We start from the raw sequence: 18,572 nt of genomic DNA on the forward strand, positions 1-18,572 counted from the left end.
AGAGCAACACATGACATGCAAGAAACAGGTGTTTTTAAATTCACACAACGCCACAGAAGTAGTTTTGAAGAAGTGGTTAGTATAAATACAACACGTACTAAGAGAGATAAAGTTTAACATTTCAAAAGTAGTAAAAGTAAAATTTGCTGGAAAACATGCGCTTATTTAGAAAATTGGTGGGCTATTAACAAGACAAAAGGATGTCAACCAAGAGCAAAGCAGAAAGGTTAATATTTTAACAAGCATCTTCATCTTGGAGTCTTTTAGAGGGTTTTCACCCTGTGGTTTAAACACACACACACACACACACACACACACACACACACACACACTCATGTGCAACAAACATTCATTCATTTTATCCTACTATTATTTTTTCCTAAGCAATTTAGCAGACACTCTAGCACTGTTCAGACATAGTCTTTCCTGTCGTACCCTCCACCTGCATTGGTGCTCCGCGGGGCGGAGTAGGCCATCCGGGGCGGTTGGTACTTCTTCTCTTTTGGCGGGCAGCTGCTACACAGCATTGCCCCTCCAATCAGAAGCAGGGCGGCTGCCCCCCAGCCAATGTAGAGTGACGCCCCCAGCTCCCTCCGCTGAGGGTCGGCCAGGATGGGGTTGTAAAAATCCCGGATGGTGACGCTGGCGGTCCAGGAGACAGGGATGAGGACCAGAAGTCCAGCAAGGACGAAGAAGATTCCAGCGATGATCATCACTTTGGCTTTGGACGGCTCGTCTTCGATGCAGTTGGTGCACTTCGCGCCGACGATGGAGATCATGACCCCGAGCACCCCGAGTATAATGGCGATGATGACCATCGCCCTGGAGGCCTGCAGCTCCCGAGGCAAGGCCAGCAATGAGTCGTATATCTTGCACTGCATCTGGCCTGTGCTCTGCATGACACAGTTCATCCACAAACCCTCCCAGATGGTCTGAGCAGTGATGATGTTGGCTCCGATGAAGGCCGTCACCTTCCACATCGGCAGGGCACACGTCACTATGGCAAGGACAAATCCAATGAATCCAAGGGCGATGCCCACAATTTCCATACCCATCGACATGTTGGCTGTGTCGCAAAATGTGGCTAGACTTTACGGATCGTCCAACAAACAAAGCCTTTCAGAGCACAGTAAAAAGTCTCCTACTTTGTTGTTCAGGCGTCCGTTAAAGTGTGAGCACCTGCAAGAGGGTGTGATGTAGCAATGAGATGCTGCCACGGAAACAGGAGATCCTTTATACCTCAGGGGAGTGAGGAGGAGTCCTCTGGTGATGATGTAAAGAGGAAGTCGTCTTTAACCACAAACAAAAAAAACCCCACCAACAGTGCACATCCAGTGGAGGAGGGATGGTGGAGGCAAGGCAGGAGAGGAGAGACGTGATGGAGGCTGGGTTTGTCTGCGTGTAGGTGTGTGTGCGTGTGTGGTTGGTGGGGGTTGGTCACAGGTAAAATGGCTGTTTCCTGACTTCCAAAATCAACAATAACAAGGACCAAGAGGTTGCTTCAGCCTCTAGACGGTCCCTATCTTTTTTTCACTTCCTGTCCTGGCTACTGTCGTGTGGATTTTTTTTTTTTTTAAACAATCAGGATTCAGTGATAGGAAAACAATCCCAAAGCTTTGATTGAAACCGGAATAACTGCACCAAAAGCAAATATGAGCAGGGAGATAACATAATAGGCCAGTTCTCAGACACCTTTAGCATACAGACAATGTGATCTTCTTAGTATCGGTTAGACTCTGACCAAAAATGTTACTATACCGGCACAATTTAGTTTGTGACATTCTAAATATTTATCTTTTTAATTTAGCAAAAATTTTTTTTTAATATATATATAGTCTACAATATGTATACTATATGTAGTTAGATTTTTCAAGGAATAAACCTATAAGACTCATAATTAGAATGTATTTTACAAATGTTAAATTTGAGTTAAATAACTGAACTTGATATTTTTTGATATTTTGTCACAAATAAAAATTTGGGGAAAGCTCTTATTCATTATGAACAAACAATGTAATTCTGCACCAGTTTTAAGTAGCTATTTTATCTGAATTTAAACCAAAGCACATATAAATTAATTACTGCTATATTATTGGAAACGTCATTCTATTCATTGTTTCTCAAAGACATCGATGTGTTTATCAACGAATTGTCACCTATTGTTTCTCATTTATGTTGTAAAAAGTTTCTTCACAAACATCCTAAAATCATTAGCGTGGGGCCCAAAATAGCTTTTACAAAGATAGAAAAACACACGCTAACAAAAACAATGGCTGGGCAACAGTGAAGCTGTTTCATCACGAGCATCCCCACCAGATGGTTACTGGTGTTTATGTAGCAACATCAGTCGCTGCATGTGTACTGAGACAACAGTCATAACCTTCGGGCTACCTGTGTTATCAAAACAACCACACAGGTATGAACTGAAAATAAAGCAAGTATGTACTGTTCTCTCTATGTGTTTTACTTCTGAAGTGTTAACATAGATAAACAGCAAGCCAAACTCCTTTTCAAGAGCCAGGATTGTGAGCGTTCTTGCTCCTTTTAATGTCTTCATACAAATTAAATCATCTTGACATCGTTGATTAATGCGGATTAGACATGGGATGCCATACAGCTGAGATCATGCTCTCTGCAGTTTGCAGTTCTCAACTTCCTACTTCCTGTTTCTCACTTCCTGCTTCATTACAGGTGTCAAAATAAAAGCACCACACCCATTTAAGCATGAAACAATAAAACACATCTCAAAAGTTAACTTAAACATTTCTCCAACATATAAAGATATTGAGGGCAAAACAAAGTAGTTTAGATGTCTATTTATTATTAAACCATGTATCATATTATCAAAGCGCGAGAATGAATGTCAAAACTGAGAAAATGTAATGTTGTAAATTGAGTTCACCAATGGTGGAAGTACAACTCAAGTACCTGAATACAGTTTTGGGATACTTATACTTTGCCTTTTCCACTTTCTGTTATTCTATACTTCTACTCCATTACATTTAAGGGCCAAATATTGTGCTTTTTAATCCACAATATTTATTCAGCTACTTTACTTGTTACAGCAGGTTCAGAAAAGTAAAACAAAATACACCCATTCTGAAGGTTAATATAAGGCTTAATTTTACAACAACATTTCCAAAACAATTTGGATGCTATGTAATCTGTGAATAAAGACAGAATGTGATGGTTTGCAAATCATTTAGCCCATATTGAATTGGAAATAGAACAAAGACAATATATTAAATATTGAAACAGAAACTTTGTATTATTTGATTAAAAAAAATATATATATAGTAAAATATGCCCATTTCAAAACACTTTTCAAAAAAGTTGTGGCAGGGGAATGTTTACCAATGTGTTACATCACCTCTTCTTTTTATAACACTTTAAAGGTTTAGGAACCGAGGAGACCAGTGGCTGCCGTTTTGAAAGTGAAATGTTGTCCCCTTCTTGCCTGATATAGGATTTCAACAGCTCAACGGTTCAAAATTCTCATTTGTCATATTTTTCTTTTCTTGATGCCAAATGTTTTCAATGGGTCTGGTCTACAGGCAGACCAGTTTAGCACCTGGACTCCTTTACTATGGAGCAATGCAGTTTAAATATGTGCAGAATGCGGTTTGGCATTGTGTTGCTGAAATAAAGAAAGCCTTCCCTGAAAAAGATGTTGTATGGGTGGCAGCATGTGCTTCAAAACCTGTATATATTGTTCAGCATTAATGGTTCCTTTCCAGATGTGCAAGCTACCAATGCCATGTGCACGAACGCACCTCCATACCATCGTGGATGATAGCTTTTGAACTGTGCACTAATAACATGCTTGATGGTCCCTCTCCTCTTTCGCCCAGAGGATGCAGCGGCCAAAAATTAAGCATTTTGATTCGTCAGACCACAGGACAGTTTTCCACTTCGCCTCAGTCCATCTTAAATGAGCTCGAAGAACTGTGTTCACAGACAATGGTTTTTGGAAGTGTTTTTGAGCCCGTACACTGATTTCCATTACAGACTAGTGTCTGTTTTTAACGAAGTGGCCCCTAAGGACCCGATGATCACAGATATCCAATATTGGGTTTTGCCGTTGTCTCTTGTGTACAGAGATTTTTCCAGATTCTGTGAATCTTTTAATGATATTATGTATCGTAGATGATAAAATCCCCAAATTCTTTGCAATTTTACATTGAGGAACACTATTCTTATATTGTTGCACTATTTACCCACGTAGTCTTTTACAGAGGGGTGAAACCCTCCCCATCTTCACTGCTGAGAGACTCTCCTTCATGGACATCTCCCACCTTCTACACAGTGTTCTTATTAGCCAGAGAATGTTTTGCCACAGACTCAAAATTGCTTAATGCTCCAACGAACGTCATGGGGAGCCGCTTTCTTCCTTTTTTTCTCTCCTCTTCCTGTTGTAGTTGTATAATTTTACAACGTCCCCAATCTTGCGCAACTTTCCAAGGAGTTTCCCTGCTGATACTTAGTATTTCCAGACTGTGGTATTGTTGTTGTTTTTTTACACAGATGGGGTTCTTCATGTTCACAGAGGAGTTTCAAACGCTTAAATTAAAAGAATATTTCCTGAACGTTAAAAGAGGTTTATTCAGTGTTGTTCGTAGGGAGCAGAAACTGGTCATGTGTTTAAGTATTTGACTATTCAAAACAGGAAAAAGTTGGTATCTGTGGCTCAGACTCTGAGTCAGACACCAAAAAGAAGGAACTTTCTTTCCCATAATGACATATTTGATGACATGATTATTTTCACATGCAGCTCTGATGTGTCACGTTACAGACCTATTCATCTCATGCTGTAGTTTAAAAAAAAAAGTTATTGTTAATTTCCTAAAGTTGTAAAGACTGTTGACTTTTAATTTCCTCTTATATCTCAAAACAATACAGAATGAAATGCTGCAGTTTATGATTTGTTTCTTTTCTATCAGAAGGGTTTTTACATTAAACAATCATCTTAAATATTTTCAGACCACCATAAATCAGTGTTTACCAGTAGAAATCTTTATTACTTAATTATTTAAGTTTTTTTCAATCATATCAGTAAATCTCAAAACATTCAGGATGGCAAGCAACATATATATTGTATTGAAAACTCTCAGAAGAGATGTGACATTTTTGTCAAACACACAAAGTTAATACAAATGAAAAAAAACAAATGCCAAAACCAAGTAAAATATACAAGTTTCAACTGTTGTAGAAAGCGTCTGAGCACAGCAACATTAAATGCTGAAATGTGATAGAGATGAAACACATAAAATCAGTCACATATCACTAACTAAATGTTGATTTTGTATGACTTCCCTTATTCTTTTTACAGCCCACTCCGCCATTTTGACCTTCCTCTGGAGCCCAAAGTAAGCTCTGTTTTGCTAAGCTGTATACTGTTTCTGTATCTGTGACTCAGCCTGTCCTGTTTTGTAAGAACATAAATAAAAATATCAGATGCAAATTATTTCCAGTTACAACAGTGTCTCTATTAGCTTTGCGAGTATCATACGTAATATGTGCACATTGATCAATTATAAGTACAATGACGAATATCCACATTGGATCCAGATGTTATGAGCACAAATAAATATATAAAATAAAAAAAATTCTCTGGGATTTGGTCTTTTGAAATAGTTTTCCCCTGCTTGCTTTAGACCAAATTGCAATGTGTAAACAGTATCGTAAAGCCACTGCGAAAAGCTTTTAAATCCAGTCAGGAGTGTCAAAAACATCGAGACACATTTAATAAACACATAAAACCTGGTTTGGTTCTTTTACCATTTTTCCAGTGAAAAATTCGTACGAGTTAAACCAGCGTGATTATTATTTGGCTACATTTCTATACAAACTCCCTGAAGATGTACAAATAAGTAGGATACATGTGAAAATGGTATGAAGAGGATCTCCTCTGTGTGGTCTTTTTCCCTCACACATAGTCCTTTCTGTTGTAGGAGCTTTGAGCCACCGACCTCGGAGCAGCAGAGTATGCTATATGACTCTGGGGGTGTATGCTGTACCTCAGTGTTTTTTCTTCCTTTGGAGGGCAACTGCAGCAGAGGATGGACCCCCCTGTCAGCAACAGGGCAGAGGCAGCCCATCCCAGATACAGCGCTGCCCCGATCTCCATCTTCTGCCCAGCGGGGATGAGTGGACTGTAGAACTCAACTATAATGGTGTGTGCTGACCAGGAAACAGGCACCAGTAAGGCCAGAGCTGCTGCGATGAACGCCCCTCCAGAGGAGGCCATCACTCTGGCTTTAGCTCCCTCATCTTCGATGCAGTTAGTGCACTTTGCTCCCACCATGGAAATTAGGAGTGCCACCAACCCCACAATGATGCAGACGACAGTGAGGGCCCTGGCGGCCTGCAGGTCCTGAGGTAAAGCCAGCATGGAGTCGTAGAGCTTACACTGCATCTGGCCCGTGCTCTGGAACACACAGTTCATCCACAGTCCCTCCCAGTACACCTGAGCGGTGACGATGTTGGCACCAATGAAGGCAGATACCCTCCACATCGGCAAGGCACAACTGGTCACACTCAGCACCAATCCCAGCACCGACAGAGTGATGCCGGCCAGCTCAAGTCCAAAAGACGCCATCGTGCACCCAGACTCTCCTTGATTCAGTATGTCCTTTTTTTCCCCTTTTGGTTCAAGTCAAGATCAACTTCCTTCTGATCTTCTTTTCTTTCCTTCTACCTTTCTATTTTTCCCTATATTTATGCCTTCTTTATTTTGTCCTTCGAGCTCCTATTTGTCGACTACTCTTTCCACAAAGTATTTCTCCTCCGGAAGTTGTAGCTGTTGCACTTGCTGCTGAATCAAGAAGTGTCGATTTGTCAAAGTTGTCTTCCTCCACAAACTCTCTGCTGCATGTACCTGCCAGCTCAAATGCTGTTTTCCTGTGATCTGCTGCTCTTAAGGAGTCAATACCCCTTATCTGCGTATCGTTTGATGACGACTTGGTCTGGCCCACCTAGGAGATGACATCATTCGCCAAACTAAGCCAATCAGATGAGTCCAGGGCATTGACCTCATTTATCACCTGGGTGTGTTGGCGTTCATTTGTGTGCTTTTTGAAATGAAGACTGTTTTTATGGTTTAACCTTTTGACCATGGTAGCTCGAGGTGTGTTTGCTTATTTGCTGTCAGGAGGTAATGAGTGGCCAAGGCAGACCTCGTTATGTGGTGGATAAGTGACTACATGAGACTGTAACATACAAACATACTTTGTCATAAATGTGTGTGTGTGTGTATGTGTGTATGTGTGTGAGTGTGTGAGAAAGATAGAGGAGGACAAAAGGAGAAATTGAGAACATATTAAATATGAGCAAACTTCATGTTTTTTCCACTTTATATTATTGTTTTCATCTAAAGCAATGGTAGCAATGTGTAATGTTTTTATTGCCTCACCTCCAACATGTTAGTTTTTATAGCAGAAACATGTCCAAGCTACCTAGGTCACACACTCTAACAGTAAAATCTGAGTTAATGACAAACTAGAAATGCTTGGAATATATTTTATGGGTGTGTAACTCTGGCTTCTGTCAACCAATCATTCTGTTTTTAGCTTAAAAAAATGGGACAAACAAGCCTGTTTGGGAGCATTTATAACAAACTACAATATATCAAAGTTTTTAAGTAACGGCAATGTGATAAAAAGAAAGAAACATTAATGATTTATTTCTGCCTCAAGTAGCACTAAGCCCCGAGCCCATGAGGGCATAAACCTTAAAAAAAAAAAATAGTCACAGATACATAGATGGTGTCTTAAAGCAGCTGGATGTTGTTGTCTTGGGGATCTGTAGAGAAAAATAGATTTGTTGTGGACTGGTTTCTGCTGTCTAATAAAAGGTGTTTGGTGTGCAAGAGAGTATCTAGGACGACGCAGTGGTGTTAATGATATGCAGTAAAACTGAACTTCACTGCCCACCTATGTTCATTGTGATTGTGTAGAACCACGTCACCTTGTATAATGGTGTGGGTCATCACCGTGTATTTAAAGGGGACTCATGCTCATGTGATTCACCCCCACAGTTCATCCTATTTCTGAAATAATCGGTTTTAGCTCCTGTCTCTTTAAGGCCCCCTTCCCTAAAATCCTTCTTTCTTCTGATTGGTGAACTTCCAGGAAGATTGCATACAAGTAGTGGCAAACTCGTGCCTCATTCTCTTGCTTATGTGGTTGTACCGAAAGTCCGCCGTAAACCTATTAACTGACATAATTTCTTGCTCTTGATTGTAAATGGCAACTTCTCAAATCCATCCGAACATGTTTGAGGCCGAGAGTGGACAGGACAAAGATTCACAGCAAATAAAATTACAGTAGGACCTCTCTCGTAAGTATTATGCTCACTAATTGCTTTTTGTACGACGTAAGCTCAGTCTTTCAATCAGAACCGGTACATGCAATGTTTTAGGTTTATATTTTGGAGAAGCATTAAGCTAGCAAGTAAAATGTTATTGTGCTGTCTCCTTTGTTGAAAACCTCCTTGAACATGAACAGTTTATGTTCAAACTTTGACCATGAACTAAGTTCTCCTCCCAGGTTTTGGAAGACCCCTGAAAATAAGATAAGTGAGCCTCTTGGTTTTTGTGGTTTAAAGGCGAGCAAGCAGAATCTGTTTGTGTGAGTTAGTGTTTGTATTTCAACACTTTCATCCAAATGATCACTACAGTGCTTGTTGCCACTCTCCCAATCTGAAACACGTTTATCTCATATACGTGTACATACATTATCACGCTATAATATTAGTGCACTACACGTATTAAAAAAAGGTTGAGCCAGCTACTACGATAAGATAAAGTCTAATAAAAGGCAAATCATTGAGATCATCTTGTGTTAAGGAAGGAAACAAACAATCTACCAACAAATTGTACAGTTCAAATCTCTTCTTCAATTTAGCCAATGACCGTGGTCCTCTGATATTTAGGTTAGGTTAGGTTTTAGGTAGTTACTTTATTAATCCCCAAGGGGAATTTTTTTTCCGCTACAGCAGCATACAGGAAGCAATAAGATAATAATAGAATAATAGAAAGCAATAAAATAGCAGTAAAAAAAAAAATCTTAAATATAAAATGCACAGTATATACAGTATATACAGTACAGTATATATATATTATATACAAACAACCAAGAAACACAGACAACAGTGTTATTGTTGTGTGATGGATTTTGCCAGAGGTGAGTTATTGTATAGTCTTATTGCGGTCACCAGAAAAGTGGAAAAATTACGGTCCATTGTCTGACCGTCACATAACACACGTGAAGAAAAAAAAAACAACAACTCCGAAGAGAGGAGAAAGAAAGAAAAATACTTCAAACAAAACACACTCGGGGGAGCTGCTGTAACAGGCTGCCACTAGCACGGCGCCATCTTACATCCTTTACATAACCTGTTATACTCACATTGTACCCATTTGTCAAGCCGTCTTCCTCATAAACAATAGGTGTCAGTGCTGAGAAAAATACAAGCTGCACTGCTGGAATAGCAACAGAAGAACGATGAAGCGAAGCATAAGCTTATTGTTATGATGAACTTTGGTGCAGATCATTCTGTACAGACGTCCTAAGATTAATCAATGATGGATCAAAGAGATTCCCAGATAGCACCTAACTAGTGGAGGGAGTGTACTGCAACAATTGCAAAAGATGAGGGGCTCTGCGGAAAACTGTGAAAAAAAACCTCCACGATCACTTTGTACTTCCTGCATATTGATTGACCCAGAGAACTAGACATTCAGTTAATTTCTTCGTTGCTTATAAATACTCTTTCTCAACAGTATTTATTTATTTCATAGAAGTAGATATGTTCAGTTTGGGGAGTTTCACTGGTCTCTCACAAAAGTTGATAAATGAGTTTCAGTTAGCAGATGGATTATCTATTTCCCTGTTGTTTTCTGCATGTCCACCAGTGGATTTGTAAGTGTGAGCTCCTTTCCAGACACTCACACAATCACAATCATCATAGCCAAATGGGTGCGTATTTCAGAGGAAATAATGTGTGAATAACAGCCTTATCTATTTGGTGAACTGCCAAAGCAAATTCAGATACGTGCTCAGGTTTGTAACTACTGCCAACATACTGATTATAAAAGGAGGAAGGATAGTTATACAAATATCCTTCCAGGCTGGAAGCACTGTAGAAGGTACACTACATGTAAATCACGAGTTTCTTTTTGTCATTTAGAAGTGTGATAAAAGTGATTAGCATCTGACCTTCTATGTTCTTCTCGAATTAAAAAAAAAAAAAAAAAAAAAAAAAAAAAAAAAAAAAAAAAAAAAAAAAAAAAAAAAAAAAAAAAAAAAAAAAAAAAAAAAGAGAGAGAGAGAGAGAGAGAGAGAGAGAGAGAGAGAGAGAGAGAGAGAGAGAGAGAGAGAGAGAGAGAGAGAGAGAGAGAGAGAGAGAGAGAGAGAGAGAGAGAGAGAGAGAGAGAGAGAGAGAGAGAGAGAGAGAGAGAGAGAGAGAGAGAGAGAGAGAGAGAGAGAGAGAGAGAGAGAGAGAGAGAGAGAGAGAGAGAGAGAGAGAGAGAGAGAGAGAGAGAGAGAGAGAGAGAGAGAGAGAGAGAGAGAGAGAGAGAGAGAGAGAGAGAGAGAGAGAGAGAGAGAGAGAGAGAGAGAGAGAGAGAGAGAGAGAGAGAGAGAGAGAGAGAGAGAGAGAGAGAGAGAGAGAGAGAGAGAGAGAGAGAGAGAGAGAGAGAAAGAAGAAGAAGGAGAAAGAAGAAGAAGAAGAAGAAGAAGAGAGAGAGAGAGAGAGAGAGAGAGAGAGAGAGAGAGAGAGAGAGAGAGAGAGAGAGAGGAGTCAAAATCATTAGAGGGGTAAATTTTTTTTTTTTTTTTTTTTTTTTTAAATGAATGCAGAATCACAAAGCTTAAACAGACTATGTTCAGAAAAAGAATAAGTCGTCATTATTTTGTTAGTATAAATGTAAGAATCTATTGTTTTTAAAAACATTGGTGAAAGCTTTTAAAGCACTTTATTGCACTTTTTTCAACTTCGTCCACAGTCATTTTTGGGAATAATGTCCTATTGTTAACTCTGTTGTTTTTGGTATAGTTCCTACACAGTAATTCTCCTGCACAGAGACTTAATTAGTGGTGAAAAATATATTTCATTAAATACAAGCCAATTTTCAGACTAAAATACGTGTGTGTGCCCCAACAAACTGCTGCTAAAAACGATTGGTCCACAGAATAAAACACTGTACGTTAATTGGCTAGAAGCTAACGTTATCATCTGACTGTGAAAAGTCAGAAGTTAACATTAACATCTGATATGCAAATAGTGCAGTCAGCTAGCTGCAATGTTTAATTTAACTACAAATAATTACCTGTATAACAAATGACGTCTTCTGTATATAACTTCTGCTCCTCTGTCCCAGAAACTGTCCACTCTTTCCAGCAAGACTTGTAATGGCGGCAAAATCGAAAGTAAAGCAACTGTTGTTGCCAGTTTATAAAGTATTTTTAATTAGCTCCTCCAACACACTCTGCAACATGAAAATATTATTTTGAGCCTTTATTAATTATCCAAGTATGATGACCCAGTGAGGTAGTAATATAACACTAATAGTTCTGCATAATATCACCTTTTAAGTACATGCTGTTACTTATGACTTCTGGGCTTAATTTCAGTTCCTTATTTAAAACAATACTTCATCTTAAACATGCAACAGTGATAATTCAGATAAAGAATACTCCATGTAAACCATCTGTGTGCCACCACACTTGTTCTTAAACTCCAAAATTCTAATTTGATTTCAATTAATGAGTCTTTTAGTCTCTAAAACTACAAGTTTTTAAAATATATGTCAAATAAATAAAAGGAAGAAGATTACACAAAAGTCACAATTGACAATCATGGAACTTGTGCATAACTACCATAGAAACTGAAACACCTCCTCTTCAATCCTATTGAGGACAGCAAACACTTAATTCGTCATGTTAGATGCAGTAAAATGTAATCAAAACTGTTAGCACATCTGGATCATAAAAATGATTCACCCCAAATTTGAAAAAAAATGCAAACAAAGTAAAACAATTTTTAATGAGACAGTTTCACACACCCACATACACCAGAATTTATTTTTCCGGGTGCCTGTTAACAATTTAATCACTTTCATTTCAAACTGCCCAGAGAGATGGGGATTTCCACTGGCAGGGTTTGTTAGGTCACCTGTTTGTGGTGTTGCTGCTCTACAAGGAGAATCTCAGTTACTAAGTAATGAGTGCTTTAAAAGAGGTAGGGAGCCTTGGATTTAATGGCTGCTTAGAGATTTATGGACACATAAGAACTGCAGTTAAAAACTCTTTGAACAACACACGATGCAATTTCACAATCGTCCAGTTGTCCTTCTTCTTTCTCTTTGTGGGCCTACATACAAAGTAAGTCAAGCGTTATTGAGCATTATGTGCTTACAGATAAAACGTGAAATTTCAAACAAAACTGCATGGAACTATACCAAGAGTACTATTTGTATTTTAAATAGAAGATTTACATTTTAATACTGGCTTCATCAGGCTGCCTGTGAATCAAATATGAAACTTCATATCAAATCTTCAGCACAGTCACACACACACACACACACACACACACACACACACACACACACACACACACACACACACACACACACACACACACACACACACACACACACACACACACACACACACACACACACAGTAAAGCTGCTGCCTCCTCTCGGGCAGAGCGGAGAATAGCAGACAGAACAGCACAACTTCAGAGAATTCAGCATTTTTCTTTAATGTCAATGTTCCAACATTTTAAGTTTAAAATCCAGACTTGCCAGATCTGTTGTACATCATCTGACTGACCGCTCTTTATTGCCCCTCCCTGTTCCGCTTATAGCAATTTCACTTCTCTTTTACTCTGATCTTCTGTGAACAAAACACTCCTGTATGTTCACACTTACAATCAGCCTTCAGTCTAACTAACAGAACACACAGACTAAACGTAACAGAGCTCCTCTGAACTCTGACTTTAGACTTCAGCTCTCTACATTTTTTTCACTTCATTATTTTGTTCCCAATAAATCATATTTGTCCCTTTTGAGAAAAGTAGTTCAATTTCTTACAGTAACAAAACGACCATAGGCGGATTTCATCATAAACACCGTTTCCGAAAGTCTTTCATTATTAAACCTCTGGGACATTCATTAAATCATATAGGTGTATAATGATCACCTGAGGAAGAATCAACCTGCGTTATAACAGAACAAGGTTACATCTAGTAAGCTGTGTGTCTCCTTATTAAATTATTCTAAGTGTAAAGATGTGAGCAAGGTTTTTCAAGCTGTATTTGCCCCCCGCATGTCTAGAATTATTAGTTACAGTTGAAATTAGCATTGTTATTTTTCCTGGTTGATTTTTTTTCATCTCCAGTCAGTAATAATCTATTTCTGACTTTGAATCTCGTGCTGTGAACCCCGATATTAAACTCCTGAGTTTTCTTTGCCCACCGTCCACCCCAACCACCCTTCATACCATAAAACTGCGGTAACATTTCCCTGAAAAGTCTGTCACAGGGCTAATTAGTTGAGAGTGGACATTCTGATTTTCTTTTTTGCTTCCAGCAGCACGTCATTCATACTTTGCGAAGGTGTAACACAACAAAATCACTGATCACAAGCCCATATTTGGTGAGCCTGAAGTTTTCGTCACAGGGCTTGTCATTGAAATCTGACTGAGCCATGTGTCACTCAGAACATGACTCCACCCACCTACTGGTTCAGGTGAAACCGGGAGGGGGAAAGAAAAAAACAAGCTAAAACAAAAAATAGCCTTTTAGCCTCAACTTTTTTAACACATTGTTTAATACTGTGTGGACATTTTGTGTGTTCTTCTCCATGTGGTGCTACATGCAAAGGTGGTTCAGCTGTTTTCCTTTTTGAAACCTAATAATACAGGATGGTTGGGTGAGGGAGGGTAAACAGGTTTTGGGCTTGTGGAGTTTGGAGGTGGAGCTAAAAAAAAGGGGACTGTTGAGCTGTTTGTCTCCACGGCCCCTCCACCTTCCGGCATATGTACCTGCTCCCCTCTGCATCCTCACCCATTCAGCAAACTCATCTGACTAAACGAGGACTTGCCTCCATCACAGAAGGAGAAAAAAAAACGCCCACGGGCCTACACCACTCCAAAAGAAGAATTACAGTAGACAGAGAGAGCTTTTGAAAAGAGGAACACGTTTCTTTTGAAACAACTGAGGCAAAAACAAATCCGCTGCCCACAATGGTGTCTGCTGGGTTCCAAATACTGGGCACGGCCCTGGGGATCATCGGCTGGATCGGTGCCATCCTCGTGTGTGCCCTTCCCATGTGGAGGGTCACCGCTTTCATTGGCAGCAACATCATCACCTCGCAGACCACGTGGGAAGGTATCTGGATGAACTGTGTGATTCAGAGCACGGGCCAGATGCAGTGTAAGGTCTACGACTCCATGCTGGCCCTCAGCTCCGACCTCCAGGCTGCCCGGGCCCTAATTGTCATCGCCATTGTGGTGGGCATCTTGGCTATCCTGCTCGCCGTAGCTGGGGGGAAATGCACCAACTGTGTGGAGGACCCGGCATCTAAAGCCAAAGTGGGCATTGCATCTGGAGTCGTGTTTATCGCAGCTGGAGTCCTCTGCCTCATCCCCGTCTGCTGGACGGCCCACACCATCATCCGGGACTTCTACAACCCGGTGCTGGTCAACGCTCAGAAGAGAGAGCTGGGTGCTGCGCTTTACATTGGGTGGGGAGCAGCTGCTTTGATGCTGATTGGAGGGGGGATGCTCTGCAGCAACTGCCCTCGCGAAGATAAAGATTCCTACAGTACAAGGTACAAAGCTGCCAGATCTGAAGCCTCGGCACCAGCGTCTACAAAAGACTATGTCTGAAACAGCTCTAGAAATCAGCTTCTACAGATCAATATTTACTGGGACATATGTACTGGTGCTGCTGGGTTGTGAGTGTTGAAATTTCAGGATGTTATTTTATGAAAACCTTACTCCTCATGAGAGTGTTCAAAGGAATTTTGAAGAAAGAAAGGAATCACACCCAAAGGAGAAGTTCACTTTAATTTTAATTTCCTGTATATATCTGGTTGTTGAAGATTGTAAGTCTTTTATTGTACTATGTTTATTGTATAACCTAAGTTTTTTTTTTTTTTTATAGTACTCACTTTTGTAACTATGCATGTGGATCGTTTTGAATCATGTGTATGCAATTCAGTATGTGCCAGTTCTGTAAATAAATATTTTTATTGTTTACGAATCCGAAATCACTTGCTTTTTATTATCACACAACATACATAATCCATTCAAAGTTTTTTTTAAATGAAACATTAATATTTTACAAGAAATATTTCATTAAACTTTATATTCACTTGCTTTGAACATTAATGATACTTTTTGCACATTTATTGATAAATAAGTCTGCATTTGCCTCAGAATTATATTCAAAACAAGGATCCCTTTGAAAATACCCTTACAGCATTTAAGAGGCATCTATTGTCTGACTTTCTTGTTGATCAGGTTTAGGTGTGGCAGAAAGCAAAAGAGGCAAGATGGATGGAACCTTTGCTTTGTTCAAACTGTGAGCTGGAAGGCAAAGGTGTTTGGACTTTGTGTGGACTCACAGGACCATTTTTTAATTTGTTAAGAGAATAAATATTGAAAAGGAAATGTTCACCTCCCTGAGGTTTTACTGCAGTAATTATCAGCTGTTGGTATCTGTTTTGAGGTAAAGTGAACAGCATTTCCTTCCTCTTAAGAGCCTTTACTCCATTGCATCATCTTCAGTATTACACACAAGCCCAAAGTAAATATAAGAACAACTTAGAGGTTAGTTCTCTGTTGTCTGAATCAAAATTGGCTTTTGTAAATGTTTTCTTTCTCTTAGAATATTCCCATATTTCGTCTGTTTTAGCTGAACACACTGACAAAAACTCTGGAGATCAGCTTGACCACACCTTTGTGTGTAGCTTTGTGTGTGTGTGTGTGTGTGTGTGTGTGCGAGCACAGCTGGGATCTAGGCCCATTGTCTCCACTCTTGAAGGCTTGCTTGAGGTAACAAAGCTTGTATGTGTGGGAACAATGAACAGAGAGAGAACAAGAGTTGTGGATATCAGGTCTCAGCTTTCTCTCTTTGTCTGGTGGGAGAGAAACTCCACCCTGAAAGTTTGAACCATAACAGGAGGCAGTTATGTTCTCACAGTGGGACCTCAGCATCAGAGCAGAGCCAACACATCCTCAAGCAGAAGTGACAGCGCAATATTTAAGACCCCAAAAACAGGAAGTCTGCAGCATTTTTTATGCATTTGGAGTCTGATAATCATCAAGACGCGAAGACTTCTGTTCGAGCAACCTTTTCTTTCTCCTAGTTTACTGAGCAGAATCCTGGCTGCAGCAACATAACTATGGCTTCTCAGGGCCTCCAGATCATGGGAGTGCTGCTGGCCTTCATTGGTTGGCTGGGCACCATTATCACCTGCGCTCTGCCCATGTGGAGAGTCACCGCTTTCGTCGGGGCAAACATCGTCACCGCCCAGGTGATCTGGGATGGCCTTTGGATGACCTGCGTGGTCCAAAGCACGGGGCAGATGCAGTGCAAGGTGTACGACTCCATGCTGGCTCTGCCTCAAGACCTGCAGGCTGCCAGGGCCATGGTGATCATCTCTGTCATCATCGGGGTGTTCGGCGTCCTCATGGCCGTGATTGGAGGGAAGTGCACCAACTGCATGGAGGACGAAGTGGCCAAAGCCAAAGCCTGCATCATGTCTGGAGTGATATTCATCATAGCTGCCTTGCTGATCATGATTCCGGTGTCGTGGTCAGCTCATGCAGTCATCAGGGACTTTTATAACCCCATGGTGATCACGGCTCAAAGAAGGGAGCTCGGAGCTGCACTGTATATCGGCTGGGGCTCTACTGGGCTGCTGCTGCTGGGAGGAGGCCTGCTCTGCAACAACTGCCCCCCAAAAGACGAAAGACCCTACATACCTGCCAAGTTTGCCCCTGCAAGAACCGCATCTTCAAATGTGGACTATGTGTGAGTGTTTCAGTTCCAGAGGTTTTTCTAAAATAAAAGGAGCAACAACAGATCCATTCCCAGAGTGCTAAAAAAAAAATGCTGTTGCTAAAGCTAAATAAAGTAAGAAAAAAGAAGACAACACTTAATTTAGCTTTTGGTTGATTAAGGACAATTCTTCCCCTCAGTTTCTAAATTTGAATGATTTTTTTTTTTTTATATAAAGGAACATTTAAGTTATTTTAGGTAGTGAAAACCTTTCAAATACATTTTCTCAGTTCTATTTTTCAAAAATGAATATTTTCCCTACTGTGAGTCAACACAGTCTAGACATACTCTCATTGAATAGTGTGATACAAATGGTCTTTCTTAAATTGCCCCAATTTAACTGTTGCATGAGTTGCAACCCAGAACAATTATGAAAACCAATTGAATGTAGACTTTTTCAAAAAGCTCACTCTGAGATTAGACAAAAACAATTATTTATCTGTTTGATAATATAATGATCTCTGCTGGATTTTCAACTGTCTTTTAGATGTCAGAAATAAAGCTTATTTTTTCATCCTGCTGGGTAGTTTTTCTCGAGGTCACTGCAGTTGCAGACACACCGTAATAAAACTGAAACTGTACTTCTCACTGCGGCGTTCAGGAATTCAGGGGAGTCAACTCCTGGGAATTTTACTGTATCTGGTCGAGATGTTTGCCATGCTGTAATGAACCGCCCTTGTATCGAGTCTGTAATTTACGGTTTCTGTCCTGAGTAAAATGGATGTCACCGACAGAGACAACAGTGCGCAGTGTATGCTTGGATTCATGTTGCTAAGGAACAGTCTTATATCTGCAGAGAATGGATATTTACACTTTGCCCAGTCAGAGCACATCTGCCAAGTCCTGTCAGGACGATATATCCTAAACCCCCTCAATGGTTTTCCTTTTGTTTACTGAATTTCTGTTTGAATGCAGTCTGGCAAGAAAAAACAATAAGACCCTGTAATTTTTAACCATTGTTTCGGTGTCCATTTTGCCCTCTCGGCTGAAATCAGGCCAGTCAGATTTTTTTACCTTGGTAAAAGGAGCAATACAAAAATATAAAAAATAGTTAATTACGAGTAAAAGTACTGTACCAAAATATTACTTATTATTCTGTAAAAGTACAGAGCTATTATCCACAAAAATAAATTAATTTGAGGCCTCAAATGTAAACGTACACATTATGCAGCATGGCCTCAGTCAATGCATGTCAGTATTGGATTATTCTGTCTGATATATGAATGTTTAACCTGCATTTAAATGTTTTAGCTCACTGTAGCGGAGCAAAGTTGGACAATTTTATGTATTCAACACCCACTGTCCTTACACCCTACTGTTTTGTAGTCTAATTAATAATGATGCATATTTTTTTATGTTCATTATACCGCGTGAAAAACTTAGTCTTTAAAGTAATAAAAAACTAGAACCATCAAATAAATATTAAATAATACAATATTACTCTGAAATGTAGCGTCGAATGATTGTTCTCAAGGGAAGTGGGAAAACTTACCTAAAGT

The 18,572-nt window shown here is 39.8% G+C and overlaps 2 protein-coding genes across 2 annotated transcripts; one reads left to right on the forward strand and one right to left on the reverse strand.

Moving 5' to 3' along the window:
• Positions 1-410: 410 nt before the first annotated feature.
• On the reverse strand, positions 411-6,872 carry LOC138634932 (uncharacterized). Its single transcript, XM_069722169.1, has 2 exons — positions 5,931-6,872; positions 411-1,089 (listed from the first exon to the last, which is right to left on the reverse strand). Exons 1-2 carry the CDS (start codon positions 6,596-6,598, stop codon positions 411-413), a joined length of 1,347 nt encoding a protein of 448 aa, XP_069578270.1. The 5' UTR covers positions 6,599-6,872.
• A 7,177-nt stretch (positions 6,873-14,049) lies between these two features.
• LOC138633529 (claudin-4-like) lies at positions 14,050-18,470 on the forward strand. The gene is made up of 2 exons (XM_069719809.1): positions 14,050-14,725; positions 16,405-18,470. Exons 1-2 carry the CDS (start codon positions 14,250-14,252, stop codon positions 17,048-17,050), a joined length of 1,122 nt encoding a protein of 373 aa, XP_069575910.1. The 5' UTR covers positions 14,050-14,249; the 3' UTR covers positions 17,051-18,470.
• Positions 18,471-18,572: the final 102 nt, after the last annotated feature.

This window comes from Brachyistius frenatus, unplaced genomic scaffold (assembly GCF_029030835.1).
Source record: "Brachyistius frenatus isolate BFR_SWC_R1_liver_20210118 unplaced genomic scaffold, ASM2903083v1 Contig_5, whole genome shotgun sequence".
NCBI lineage: Eukaryota > Metazoa > Chordata > Actinopteri > Embiotocidae > Brachyistius > Brachyistius frenatus.